This window comes from Leucopleurus acutus, assembly GCF_964270905.1.
Source record: "Leucopleurus acutus genome assembly, chromosome: 4".
Lineage (NCBI taxonomy): Eukaryota > Metazoa > Chordata > Mammalia > Artiodactyla > Delphinidae > Leucopleurus > Leucopleurus acutus.
Genome location: NC_139146.1, coordinates 80,534,251 through 80,549,826, shown reverse-complemented (window position 1 = coordinate 80,549,826; position 15,576 = coordinate 80,534,251). Strand labels below are relative to the sequence as shown.

Genomic DNA, 15,576 nt, shown 5'->3' with positions numbered 1-15,576 from the left:
GCATTTCAATTTTTTATTTGGTCATTAAGTAATCATTTCCCAATCAGAATGGAGGAAATAAATGTATGAAAAATGCACTATGGCTATTTATATTAAATTATAAATATAAGAGAACTATTCTTAACATTGAGAATGAAAGTAAATAGCAATGCAAAGAAGAGGAAAACAGATAATTAGCTATTTATATATTAAATATCAAAATACTTTGAAATTCATTCAACATCAAGTGTATGATGACCATCCTAGTGCAGTCACAGTCTGCCCCAAAGCCAAGAAAAAACCCTCCAAATAGTCACAGTACATAAAATCTGAAAATAAAAAATGTTATTTTATTCTCAAGGTATACCCGTGTTACTCATAGAGTATCACTACAATAAAATTCACATATAACATGTTTTGCAAGGGCAAAGGCAAAATAAAACTATCTTCCAATTGCCAACCTGCATACCGAATGTGTAGGGAAGGCTCCTAAACACATTCTTACAAAGGAAAGCTGTCAGGCATGCATAGTAAATATTGTGATATTAGAGACTGCATAGTTAACTTTTGAAATATATATTTTGAATTTCAGTACCAAGTGGCTAATGTAGATGGTGTTGGATGTGTTCGCAGTAACCTCATATAACATGATAATGACAAAGATTTTTCTGTATAACATATTTGACCATAAAAACAGTGATATTACTGCAAGTATGACAAATTGCCTAGGTTGGCAAACATTATAAACATTTAAAGGATGATTAATTTCTAAAAATAACAAAGTTAAGCAGAGCTTAGAAGTCAACCTGTCTTTTTCACAATTAATAAAACATGACTTCATAAAAAATTATATGGTAATATGTTGTGTTATAAAATGTAATTTTTTACTTTCTCAAGCTTTACATTTTATTAGAGGTTAAAAAATATTTTAAATTATTATTTTAAACCATTAACACATTAAATATTATAATTGTAAAAATAGTTAATAATAAAATGCAAATTACATAAAAACATATAGTACGAAATATATATGCCTTTGACCATTGTTTTGTCCCTGCTAAGAACTATTTATAATAATTAACTTCTTGGACATAATAAAGAGCAGGTTTGCCTGTAAAGTCCATTAATATATAAATATTCATTCAACTTTAATGACAAAAAAATAGACTTGCAGAAAAAAGTACACATATGGTGGTCACAGAAGAATTTTTTTTAATTCTACTTTTTTCTGCAAAAGTACCATAAAAAGTATTGTTCCCTTTAGCACACAGTAAGCTCCAATGATCCTGTTTTCTATCTTTTTAATTGTGACAGTTTCTAAACACAGTTTAATTAAGATGAGATGCAGTTAAAATATTTGAGCACCCCAATCACCTCCTCAACTCCCAACCCCTTGTGGCTTGTGTGACATCCCTCCCAGGACCAGATGTCCTAGTCCAGGTCCTACACTGAAGCATATTGCTTTACTGCCAATAAGGATGAGTCCCAGGTGCCCATGTTATCACTTGATTTTTGTTCTCCAATTCCCCCTTTTTCTCTTGCTCCCAACAAGATCAATAGAACAAAAAAACTTTTATCTTCATGCAACACTACATTAGTTAACAGCAAAGAACTGGCCACCTGCTTTAGCTGCTTCTCTTTACTTCTGCCAGGTCTCATTGCATTATAGATAAGGATTTTATGGCTGTACAAGAAGGGGGCACAGTCATGGTAAACAGAAAAAGAAATACAGAGGTACACAGAGACATAAAATATGGACAGATAAACACAGACCTAGAGACATTTCTTAATTTAAAACTTGTGTGTGTGTGTGTGTGTGTGTATATATATATATATATATGTATATATATATATACATATATATATATATATATATATATACACACACACACACACACACAATGTGGATATACTAATTAATTTTGTTTTCCTATAAAAAACACTGGCCAGACTTTCTAGGATGATGTGGGAGATTATTCAACTAATGTAAACATTATTCAGAATTAATTCTTCAGCTTAGTTTCTAATTTTACCCATGTAGAAATCATGCAAAAAATGCTTCTCTGACAATTATATACTACCAATTATATACTACTACCACTGACAATTGACAACTATATACTATATTATTATATACTGACAATTATATACTAAGCCTTTATATATATACACATATATATATATATATCAGTTTGATAATAATTTTGTTTAGATACTAGTTTTAAAATTTTCTGGTAAAACTTAAATGCTGAGGTCCAAGTAGCAAAAGATTTCAATTATCAGGGTAAGAATAATGATAATTATGCATTTTCCTTATGTAATGCTGAGAGGTTTAGTTCTATTTCAAGGTAGTTAGGGCTAGGAAAATAAAATATAAAGATTTATTGAATGCCAAGCACTATGTCAGAAACTATTCACATATCATTCCATCAATTTCTTAAAATAACCGCACATGGAGTAAGTGTTCATTCTTGCGGATGAGAAGTAGGTTTACAAATGTTTAAGTTACTGTAAGCTTAAGGGAAAAATTAAGAATCTTTTGTTCACTACCTTACCTTTAGCAACTAGCAGAGTTTTCTGGCTCATAGTCTATGATAAATGACATGTGTTAACTAGTTTACCAGGTAACAGTGTTACAGTGCTTGTAAGCAGTAGAGCTGAAATTTTATCTCAGGTCTGTTAGACTTCAAATCCCAGTCTGTCTGTGCCCAGAACATGGAAGAAGCAGGTAATCTACTTTTCTGCCTTATCTGCTCCCAAAGGACCAGGAGAGTTGAGGTGGGATTTCTTCTGTAGGGAAGAATGGCTTTGATAGTAACTGATTATCTACTGGCATTAAGACCAGAGCTTAAGAAGCTAAGTCCTTTGTTTTAAAACCTCTCTGGGTCTCATGTGCAACTTTAGTCAAGTTCTTTTGCCACTTGGTACCTCACGGATTTTACTATAAGAAGTTAATGATAATGATGATAATAATAAATAACATTAAACCCATGAGAATGTTGTGATAATCAATTGTACCAATACCTCTAAAGTTTATGGCTACAGAATTTATAGTCATCATTATTATTTACTCTGGAGAAAAGGCCAGCAATTCGCGTGATACCCAGAAAAGTTAATTCTCTATGGTCTCAAGGACAAATGAAGCTAGGCATCTCAACAGCAGCAGGCAAAGAGATGCTATCAGGGGATGTTTTGGAAACAAGAGTACTTCTATAACTGAGGCATCCACGTTACCTCAGTCCTCTAAGTTTTCGAGCTATATGGTATTCCTTTAAGCCAGGACTGGGACTCTAAGCTATATGGGACTCTAAAAATGCCTATCCTATTAGATTTCATCACTGCTCAAAGGTACACACACTCCTCTGTTTATGAGTATGCTGGATTCCAAAAGGCTGCTCAAGTGAAGCCCTTTATTTACAAGCCCGAAGTGGTATCACAAAGGCAATGGAGAAAGCCTCCTATGGAAGGCAGACAAAACTGATTTGCATTTCCTCTGGTGTGAAGTTTTAAAATACTTACACAAGGTAATAAGAATAAAGTTTATAAGTGGAACGCTTCTATATTGTTTATCCTGATATGGTTCAAAGTCAAGATAATATAAGGTAGTTCACATCCAATGGAAAGAATTACTTTAGTTTTTAGCCAAAATGTTTTATATTTTTTATATACCAGGCTCAATATTCTCTGTGCCCTATTAGGAGTTTTTAAATACTTCTCAGAGTTACTTGGAGAGATTGTGTGTGTGTGTTTGTGTGTGTGTGTATGTGTGTTCAGTACAGGCCTTAACTCAAGACCTATGATCTAAGGCTCAGCCATGTTTGGGGCCCACTGAAATACACAGTAGGTGTCAGTTTTTGGAGACCAGAAATTTCACCTCTGAAAAGGGAGTCTTTCTTACAATATCTATTTCTGCTATTTTTAACCTATCTTGCTCTAACAGTGCAATTTTAGACTGACTTTTTAAACTTGACTTGTACATAGAGTTTTTTTTGTTTTTTTTTTCTGAATATCAACATCAAATGAAAAAGCTCTCAGGGTTAGCTAATTCCTAGTTGTTACAACTTACTGGCACAAAAACAAACTGGAGGGGCAGATAGTATGATAAAGGAAATTAATGTGTTCAGTCACAATATCTGTCAGGCACTATGCTAGATTCTTTACATATACTATTTATTTAATCTTCAAAGTAACCTTATGAGTGAGGTGTTTTTATAACATCTAAAAACCTAATTAGAATCATCTTTAGATATACAGATAATCAGAAAAGCACTTGTTTAAAGCTGTATAATTCTTATACTGTCCCATATCACAAAATGTTATATGTGCCCAAGTATGTGAGTATGTAAGTGCTACATCAATATAAGAATTAAGGAAAAATTTTGAAATATCTGACAAATTTACATTGTTTAAAAGTAGATGGTTGTATAATTTTACTTTCATTTTTTAAAAAAACACTATCATACAGCAATTTGTTAGAAATAAAGGTGTTAAATCAGGGGAACTTTAGGGAAAATGTCAAGAGAGAAGTGATAATATCCAGTTTTTATACTGACAGCAGAATGCAGAAATCATGTTGAAACTTATATATGAGCCAAATTCGGATTCACATCACTGACGAACTACAATAGATCCCTGTAGTCAATTAAAAACCAAAAGTGAGCTGAAGAGGCTAAAAATGCTTTTCAGCTGCTTGCTAAACTATAATATTCTGAGACCTTCTAAGCAGTGGCAAATACAGCTGTGTCCCTTTTTCTTTGTTCTAATTACCATTAATGTATGAGATAGTGACTATATTATGCCATTTTCATCTTAGTGCAAAACCAATGATAATTAGTAGAAAACTTTAAATTGTGAAAAAGGAACACATATATAGACTTTAATTTGCCAATTTTTAGAGCGATCCCGTAAATATTGTACTAAGTGGTACAGAATTTGTCTTGCTTATTTATTGAATAATTATATGTTTTATAAAATTTGCAAAGGGAGATCATTTCTTAACTATCATACTCATGTTATAAATACCAAGCTGTCTAAATGAACAAAGAACACAGTCTTTTATGAGTATGTTAGCATGTTTCAAGAAAAATACCTTTCTGCATATGTTGATATCATTTTGATGTTGTTGGTTTTTTCCCTTTTTTTGCATTGAAAGGGATGTGAGAATTTTGCTTTAATGAGAGGTTTAATTTTTATTCTGTTTGTTAAAGATTGAGGAGAGTAGTAAACACTCAGAAACAAATGATTACTTGGTTCAGGAAGGTAGATTTTTGTAGTGTTTTCCTTCAAATGTGCATACTTACTGTATTAAAAGTTATTTTACCTACAAAAATATGTAAATAAAAATAATTCACAATAAATGACATAGTTAATAATTCAGATGATATTCCTTAAGTGTGGTAAAACAAAGAATAAAACATGCATTTTTTTTTTAAACTTTGGTTAGATATACATTTTAAATGGTATTTTAAGAAATCAAACTCGAAATCCTATTTATTGCAGCTTAAGGTACATTACTTACTGCTATTAATATATGGTAGGCAAGAGCTGCAAAATCATAGAGCAAAAATTTAGAAGAAAGGGTCTAGTGTAAACAACTAAGACAACATTAAGCATCACACAAAAATATACTTAAAGGTCTTACCATGAACTATCGGTGCTAAGAGCATCATGAAGACTAGTAGCTGTGATGGCCACATGGTCATGTTCTCAGGCATGAGAGTGCCTCAAGAGTGAGTCTTCCAAACTTGAAACAAAATAAGTGTCTTTCTGATTCTTCTGTAGTCCAAGACCGATGATTAAAAAAAAAAAAGCTCAAAAGGAAATATTCTTCACAACAGAAACACCAATATCCCAAATCTGAATCCTGCAAATAAGAAAAAAAAAGGGTTATCAAATATAGGTTTTCTCATTTCCTTGAAAATTTCCTTCCTGAATAGAACACCTGTATACTGTCTCCCTTCTTCATTTTAATGAATACATGCATCATGTATAAAAATAAGTAAGTAACCTAAGGTACATTATTTATGCATGTATTAGCACAGTGTTTACTTGCCAGCCCCCAAACTGACTGAAACAAATAATTCAGTCTCGCTGGACAAAGCAGTATAAATATTACTATACTCATTTGTATAATAATTAATGATTAGTTTGTATAATTTGTTAATGTGTTTAAATAGATTTGGTACTTAACTCTGTGTAAACATTTCCCACAAATATAATTTTTACTAATAATAGAAAAGTATAAAAAAAAGAAATCATTCATTACCATTACTGTGTGTTTAAACAAAGTTAAATGCATGAGCCGTACTTTCATTCCAGGCCCTAATAATCATTCAGAAATCATTGCACATATTAACTATATTACTTTTCTAAATATTTTTATAATTAAATTTGTGAAAATTATAGATTTGTGTTAATTAATTATGCTCAACCATAATCAATTCATTCAACAGAAGTTTATTGAGTGTCCGCTGAAATACAAAGCACTGTGCTAGGAACATAGAATAGAATACTGAGTAAAACATGCAACCTATCCTCCAGGATCTTACAACTTAAAATAAGGAATCTGGCTTAAAAGTGTTAAGTGCATATGGAAGACATTAAAAATTGTTAGCATTGTAAAGTTATTTTACTGAACCAAACTGATATAGCTGCTCCCTCTTTAAAGTTTGCACAGACTTATCTTAGGAAGTGAAAATACTAAAGGAACATGACTCAAATTTTGAAGATGTTTATCACAGTGAGCATTTTTAAAACTGATCAAATGCAAACTGGATCTTCCTCTTCTTTCCTTCTTTCCTTCTCTCTCTCTCTTTCTCTTTCTATTTTCTATTCAAGTGAATGGTATATATTTAAAATCATTTCACATTTTGAGTATAAGTTTAAAATATTTCTGGAAAGGAATATTCAAAATAGAGATAGTTTACTGAGGATTGTATTAAGCCTCATTCTACCAAAACACATTCCAAAGTATTTTTGGAGTACTTGCCTTTGTTATAAGGCAAAATTACACAGATTTATCTGAATCTCTGGCACCACTATTCATAGCATGGTAATTAAGAGCACAGATTCTGAAGCAAGACAACCCAATTTCAATTACTAGCTCTACTAGAACTAAGACCTTGGGCAAGTCATTTAAGCCCTCGGTCCCTTGGTTTCCTATCTGCTAATGGTGGGGGAGTAATATTAATTCATATGGTTATATGAACATTAAATAAGCTAAAAACTGTCATTTTAGTTATATACAATACATAAAAATATGTATTGCCCAGAACAGTGTCTAGTTTGTAATAAGTGCTATATATCTTAACAGTTATTATACATCTCATTACTTTTCAGTTTTATCCTACTCATACTTTTTAATGTGGTTGTGTAAGAAGCAAGACCATTTGATAAATCAAGCCAAAAATATTTATTGAGTCACTATTGTACAGACAGGCTCGGAGAATGCTAAATCTGGAAATAACAGATATAATAATTTTCTTTCTAAACTCACAGACATTATAGAAAAATGAAGCTCATAATAAACACTCTCATAACATTTTACTTTTACAAACAGAGAAAGCATGGACAACAAAAAAATGTGGCTGAGATAAAATAAATTATGTAAAAAGGAATCATGTTTAACATTTTTCTTTTGTTTTCCTTATTCACACTCTGACTTACAAGAAAACATTTAGAACTTTTCCTTAATTACCATAAGTGCCATAAGTGTTTAACTTTTTCTGAAAATAAACTTGAAAGCAGGTGCTAATTTAAAATTGCATTCTTTTACATGCATGTAATAATTAACGGATACTTACAAGGAGGAGACTTAAATTGACTGATGCATCAACAAGTAAGCAATTACCCCCTCACACTCAGTTGTCTTTTTTTCCCCTCTCTAACTATGGCATCAAGAGATATGTATATACACACAGACATGTACACACAAACACCTACACACATATACGTAAGATAAATATATACAGTACTGTTTTGCAACTGAAAAAAAGATTGAGGGCAGCCATCTAGGCGAGTTATTTATACATTATTTCAAAAATATACACTAAATATCTACCATGGTGGATATTATTGAGATCACAAATAAAGTAGAACAATTTTTCTCACAACTCCCACTGTAATGGAAAAGACGTAGTAAATGAAGTCTCAACATAAAGAGAAGCAGTAACATTTTATAGTTCCTATCATATTCCAAGCAATGTTCTAGATTATTATACAATTATATGATTTAATTCTCCATACAAATCTATCAGGCAGATAATATTGTCTCATGTTGACTGAGAAGTAAAATCAGACAATGTTACTCAGCAAGAATTTCATACCAAATGTCTGACTCCAACATCAGTGCTCTTTCCTCTCCCTATGGTAGAATAAACAAGAAGATGTATGAGCATAACCAGGGGTAGTAATTGTGCAAAGGAAGGGGGACAATGTAGCAAGTTTCCAAGGAAGACTTAGGCCTTGCTTAAATGTGTTATCCAATTGCGACAAGTAGAGAAAAAGGGAACAGCATGGATATATGAGGTAGAAGTGGAAGGACAAAGAGAAAGGAGAAAAAGGACATGTTAAAGAAGGAAACCAGCCTAATTATAACATTGTACCTTTTGGAGGAGCCGGAAAATTATTTCCATAGTGAAGTATGAGTATTGCAATTATTAAGTCTAGCTTTAGTGAAAACCAGAATAGTTTATTTCATATGACATAGTATATTTTCACCTTGATGAAGCAATGAGAGTTACTTTATAGAAAGGATAAGAAAGTGTTATCTATTATTTATAATAAGGGCTTATTTTAAGATATCACAGCAGGGCATAAAGCCACGTCTACTAAGATTATTTTGCATTTGATTTGAGCATAAGAATTGTTTTCATGATTACTCTGTAAACAGAGGTGGGGAAAGGAATTTAGATGAATAGAAGATATTACTTGAGGAGGGTAATATGTTTTCACACCCTAGCCTCACCACCCATGGACCCACAGCCCCACAATAATGTGCTAATTTGGGCATATATATAATAAAATTGCAATAGTAAACTATATAAATTTTAATAATGTTCCAGACAAGTATGCTTATAATCTACAGAAAGATAAACTACCACTCTTTAAATACTAACTTAAAAAAAAAAAAAAAGAAAGAAAACTTTCTGGGATGATTTTTTTTTCCAATTTATGTGTTGTCATTAACTTAACCAAACCAGTTTTCACATAAAAGGGATTTTCACTCAAGTCATTTCTGAAACATAGCTCTTCAAAAACACATAGAGAAGAAAAACCAAGAAAAGACATTAGGGGCTCATTAAGTCATATATAGACAAAATAATTACTCATAAAAAAGATTTACTAATGATAAAAAGCATTTGAAAAGTCAATTTCAACATGTATTTCCATCTCCAGTGAAATTTCTTTAGCCTTTTCTTTGTACAAAGCTCTGTGTTAACACTATGGGTCAAATGACGAGAGTGTGTCTACAAGTCTATGATCACCGTTTTAAAACAACTTGCAGTAAAATAGGAATGCTAGAAGGTATACTCACCAATAATTAAAGCTGTGCAAAATGTGATATGTGTTATGTGAGATAATCTAGAAACACACACACACACAAACGGCCAGATTTTCTTTTGTATGTAACAGCAAGGGACTTAAAAGCATGCAAACTGAATATTCTGGTGCTAGGCAAGATTACAAACCTCTCTGACTCTCAGTTTCTTCAACTACAAAAGAGAAAACAATATTCACCTTGTAGGTTGGTTAAGAAGATTAACGATAGCATAAATTATTGTCTGATGCAGAGATGTCGTGTCATCGTGCATGTCTGTCAGTGCATGTCTGTCACTCGCCGATTCCTTTGTTTCCTTAATTCTTTCAAAACTGAGGAAGAGACCACAAGCCCAACTCCCACACCTTTCACTTACATGTTTAGGAAACTAAAAACAGACTCTCCTTGAGTGAGATGCACACTCAAGAATTCTATGGCTGAATGGTGGCTACTAAAACAATGTGAGATTTTATTTTTTAAAAAAGGATTTTCAGTATGCTTCTCTTGTTTGAAATATAATTTGTTACTTAGGCTACTAATTTCCAGTAACAAATCAACACATAAAATGCTTTAAAAATTATTATTGAAAGACAGTGTTTCTAACTTTTATCATAGATTATCACAATATGGCAGTTTTGCCTGTTACCCTATCTAAAACTTGGAAGGTATATATTTCTAATGCAGACTTTGATTAGGTAAGTGAAGTTTATATGTCTTCCAACAAGCTACCTAACTTCACTACACTTCACAATATTCAAAATTAAAAAGTGAGGTTGATTAAAAGGGTCCTAATTTATATCATTAATATTTAAGATTATAATTATGTAACTGTGTGATCTGACTCATGTTCCACTAAATATTTTTTAAAATCACATGTAAAAATAGTCTACAAATGCTTTATGTAAATAAAGTCTTTCCTCATAAACTGCATGGAAAATTCCTTATTTTTTACATTTAGACTAAATTTTGTTCATATCTAGCACAATTATACTCTGAAACTATTTGAATTTTTTTCGCTATTGCTGAAACAAAAGTTCTTCTAAACTTAAGACATTGATTTTACTTTGAGGCAACTGGCACCTGAAATTCTGATGTCATAACTTTTTTCCCATTTAATTTTTTCATGTATCCTTTTTCTCAAATCATATTTGAAAGCTATTTTTACTTTATATTAGCTTTCTTTCTACCCTCTAAATAAAGGTTAGGATTAGAATCTGAATGTCACTCATCTTGGAATTGTTACTTCTATTTTAGCTACTCTTAATCACATATGTATAACTTACTCTCAATCTTTTCCCAAATTAAATTGCATGTTATAATTATACCTTTCCCCTCATAATGGCCTAGAAAAGACACTATAATATCTTCTTTATAATATTTTTACATCTCCCCACCTATTAAATGTTCACTTATTACAAATTCTGCTAACTACAAATTTTACTCCATATCAACTTTACAAATTTTTATTAATCTACATTTCGTGTATTTACATGTTTTGTCATTTAAGTCCTTTTAGAGCTTGATGGCTTTTGCATGTTTGGCATGTACTTTCTCAATATTTTGACTCTGAAAACTGAAGCACTGCAATTAGGTTCAAGGATCTTTCCTTTCTTTCAATATTTATGGAGTCAAATAACTTTATATTAAATAACTATTAAAAAGTAACTATCGAGTCTGATAACAATAAAGAGCTGAATGTTCTAGCAGTGAATACTTTTTTAAATAGTACTAGATCCATTTGGAGATTCATAGAAAACAAATTCTCCATCATCTTGTTTAATATTTTCAAGAAATATTAAATTTGATCAACCCACGTATGTTTTTTTCATCACTGTGTTCCAAGAGATCATCACTGAATACAAACAATGTAAACTGTGGTCATAGAAGATATGTGAGATATATATGGCATGATTCTTGCATTAAAGAAGCAAGAGGAGGAAAAGGAGTAGCAGGAGGACAATAATGGGACAGAAAAGAGGAGGAGAAGAGATAATGCAAAAAACTAAAAATAATAAAATTTAAATCCAAATATGATAAAGAAGGGAGTTAAAAAAATAAAGGAGGGGTTTCCCTGGTGGCGCAGTGGTTGAGAGTCCACCTGCCAATGCAGGGAACACGGGTTCGTTCCCTGGTCCGGGAAGATCCCACATGCCGCGGAGCGGCTAGGCCCGTGAGCCATGGCCGCTGAGCCTGCGCGTCCGGAGCCTGTGCTCCGCAAAGGGAGAGGCCACAACAGTGAGAGGCCCGCATACAGCAAAAAAAATAAAAATAAAAAAAAATAAAGGAGATAACATAGCTTGGAAGGTCTGGAAGACCTGCAAGAAGAGAATGATACTTGTATCATTCAGGATACAAGGATATGAATAGATGAAATTTCACTAAACAGTGGTTGGAGAAAGATTATTCTAAGTTAAGCGTTGTTATGAAAAAAGTTAAGAGCAGGAAAAAGAAACAGCATATTACAGAACTGCAAGTTGTCTGGTATGTCAGGTCTACTGAGCAAGCAAGGAACAAGAGAAAATCATACATACAATGCATTTGGGTAAAACAGGAAAGGTTCTGAGGGCTATACAAAGGAATCTGAATTCAATTTGCTTAGTTTCCAACTATGAATTATGAAAATTTAAATAATATTATTTTTTTAATTTTTAAAAGCACAAATTACAGTAATAAATAAAAATCACTGCAAACAGAAGATACAGGAAAAAATTAAATCAGATTAGAAGTAGGGAGAATAGTTCAGAAATAAAACTACGTTTCCACTAGAACTTTCACTCAAGTCTTCATTCTTCCCTCATTCCTTTCCTACTATCTTCTCCACAAGTTTCAAAGCGATCAGAGCAAAGAAAGACCTATTTGTATACAATTAAATTTTTTTAAAGATTACTTACTACACTTTTCAAGCAATGAAATGCTAAATCTCTACACATTGTCTGAAACGTTAACAAACAATATTTTTTATTGCTTAAGTAAAACACATATTGCCTTATAATTATATTTCAAACATAATCTGATGCTACGTTAGAAAACAAGTAATCTAGAAAGGTAATTTTAATAAGGAAGTTCTCTAGAGTAAAAGTCCCATCTAATTGTCTTTCAAATAATGTTACGATCTAACAAGTATCTATTAATGTTTAGGAACAAATTTGGATTTAATGAACAATGCTATTTTTAGCTTTAGGGCAACATATCATTTAACCATAAAATAGACTGATGTTTTACTGAGGATCATTTTCTTGCCAAGTGTCCTTGAGTTAACCTTCTCCCTGAGATCCCACAAAGCATCTGATTGGAGTTTGTTTCCAATGGACTTTGGATAAGACAATATTTTCCTCCACTGATATGTTCAATAGGAAATAAAAATCAATGAGTCTGAAATTAAGCTAACTATAAATAATTGCATTAAAGCAACTAGTTTGGGAAATAATTCTGTTTGAAATGAGATAACTTAAAACTAAAAACTGAATCTCACACTCTTTCATATATATGATTTGTAAAATAGATACTTTGCTCTTCACAAATGAAAATACTCAGAAAATCTCAAATTTTTATCGTCAATATTAGCTGTGAAAAATAAGCTTGAATGAATATAGCCATTATTTAAAAGGATATTCAAAAAATTAACAATTGCTTTAAAATACATCATTTACGGGCTTCCCTGGTGGCGCAGTGGTTGAGAGTCCGCCTGCCGATGCAGGGGACACAGGTTCGTGCCCCGGTCCGGGAAGATCCCACATGCCGCGGAGCAGCTGGGCCTGTGAGCCATGGCCGCTGGGCCTGCGCGTCCGGAGCCAGTGCTCCGCAACGGGAGAGGCCACAACAGGGAGAGGCCCGCGTACGGCAAAAACAAACAAACAAAAAACATCATTTATGATGATAATCAAGGATTGATTTCTGTTTCCGAGGGAAGTAAAAATTAGGAAAGGCAAGCAAGCTATAGTTAAAACGTGCAGATTTAACAGGTTTCTACTTCAAAGTAAATAATTCCATTTCTAACAGAAGCATGTGAATCTATTCCAAAATCTGGAGCACGAGGCAAAATATAGTCTTCTTCGTAACAACAGCTAACATTTATTGAGTCCTTACTATCAGGCACTGTTGTAAGAGCTTCCCACATATTAAATAATTTAATTGATTTTAAATATGAACATTATTGTTAATCCTATAACAACTACAAAGGAAGGGGCTACTATTATTACTAACTGGCCATTGAGGAAACTATGGGAACAAGAAGTTAAAAGAGCTCGCTGAGGTCACATGGCTGAAAATAAAGAGCCCAAATTTGCACCTAAACAGTCTAGACCCATGGATTGTGCTTGTCCCTCCCCAAGGATTCATATGTTGAATACAAATCCCAATGTGCTGGAATTTGTAGGTGAGGCCTTTGAGAAGTGATTAGGTCAGGAGAGCTGAATCCTCATGAATGAGTTTAGTACCTTAGAAAAGAAACCCCAGAGAGTTTTCTAGCTCCTTCTACCATGTGAGCTCACAGCAAGAGGACAGCTGTCTATAACCCAAGAATTGGGCTCTCTCTAAAACTCAACCATGCTGGTACCCTGATCTTGGAATCCCAGTCTACAGAACTGTGAAAAATAAATTTCTGTTGTTTATTTAGATATCCAGCCTATGGTATTTTTCTTAGAGCAGCCTGTGATAAAACAATACTTTATATAAATGTAAGGAGCTTTAAGCTAGTTATGATAGTGATTATGGGTTGAATGAAGTGAGACGAAGATCTAGGATATCGTTGTACACTGAAATATTCAAACAAACTTCAGACTGAGAGATTCATGCCATAAACAGAAGGCCTTCATTATCTTCACTTCTGAAAATCTACTAGCTGGCATCATATATCTTGTATCTCTGCATATCTGAATAGATGTCAATGATCCATTTTACTCATGCTTGTTTTGGGTGAGTGAGGGACAGGACCACAGACTTTATTCGGTGAGTAGTCCAGAAATGATGATCTCTGAGGTTCTTAAGAGCCAAGCAAGTGCTTCTTAAATTATATAAAAAGTTGAAAGCAATCAGGAAAAAAATAATTATCTCCCAAGTGAAATTCTGAAAAAGCTTCAAAATGTTATCAATTTAATTCCAATCAGCATGACTAATTCTGTTAGTAATTTTTCTAAAAAGGGAACTGAGATTACTTGGAACATTACTGAGAAGAAGAAAATATATCTTCAAAGTATTAAAATTATTTGTGACTTTATCATACTTATTTTAAATTCAAGAATCAAATTAACAAATGATCAGTAAAGCTGACCTCAAATGTTTCTAATATTTATTGGATTTTCTTTTATCTGCTGAGGCTGTATGATTGGGATAAACTAGTACTGCCTTATGTCACTTCTTTTTGACAATTTTATAACTGAAATCACCTGAGTACTTCATAACTGACAACTATGACAATATATTATATCTACTCTAAGTTTCATTTACAAGTGAAGTTGCAGGTTTTGATTTAAAACCAACATAACCACCTTTTCTCCAGCAAAACTGTAGAAAATATCATTACAGATAGCACTACAGTTGAGACTGGTGAAAAAGTTATTTCCATAGCTGGGAACAATAACCTTTAAAAGTCAAATTATCATATCAAGCTACAGCATGGGTTTAGGGGGCTGAATTGGGGGGAAAGTCTTAACACTATTTCTCTGAAAGCAATGACAGTTACTAAATAACTGACTTAAAAATAAAGCCTAGGATAGAAAAGCTACAAGAAATAAGGTAGTAATGTCAAATTCATTCTATTCCAACAAGTCTCTTTTTCAAAATTAAATTAAACAAGTATTAATAAGAAAGAGATTACTGTAAAATAGTGGAAATATTTTTAAATGTATAGCAGACAATGTCTAAAAATAATTCCTTTAGAACCTCCTGACATACGATATCTATATATTTTAAATACCTTGTTCTTGAGATTATGAAAGAAATACATTGTCTTTTGTGATTCATAAAGGTAACTTTGCTATATTTCATTCCTTGTAGTTAGTGTATCAGTAGTAACCAGGCAGGAGAGAAAATACACATTTTGAAATTATCTCATCTCAGTA

At 32.4% G+C, this 15,576-nt stretch overlaps 1 protein-coding gene across 8 annotated transcripts in view; it reads right to left on the bottom strand.

Annotated features, from left to right (window-relative positions):
* The window catches only part of ADGRL3 (adhesion G protein-coupled receptor L3), an 860,202-nt gene that overhangs the window by 560,943 nt on the left and 283,683 nt on the right, over positions 1 to 15,576 (bottom strand). For all 8 annotated transcript variants that reach the window (XM_082838915.1, XM_082838914.1, XM_082838913.1 and 5 more), the window contains one exon: positions 5,621 to 5,842. In XM_082838915.1, coding sequence (XP_082695041.1) covers positions 5,621 to 5,693 — 73 coding nt within the window. In that variant the 5' untranslated portion in view covers positions 5,694 to 5,842. The remainder of the gene's footprint in view (positions 1 to 5,620; positions 5,843 to 15,576) is intronic.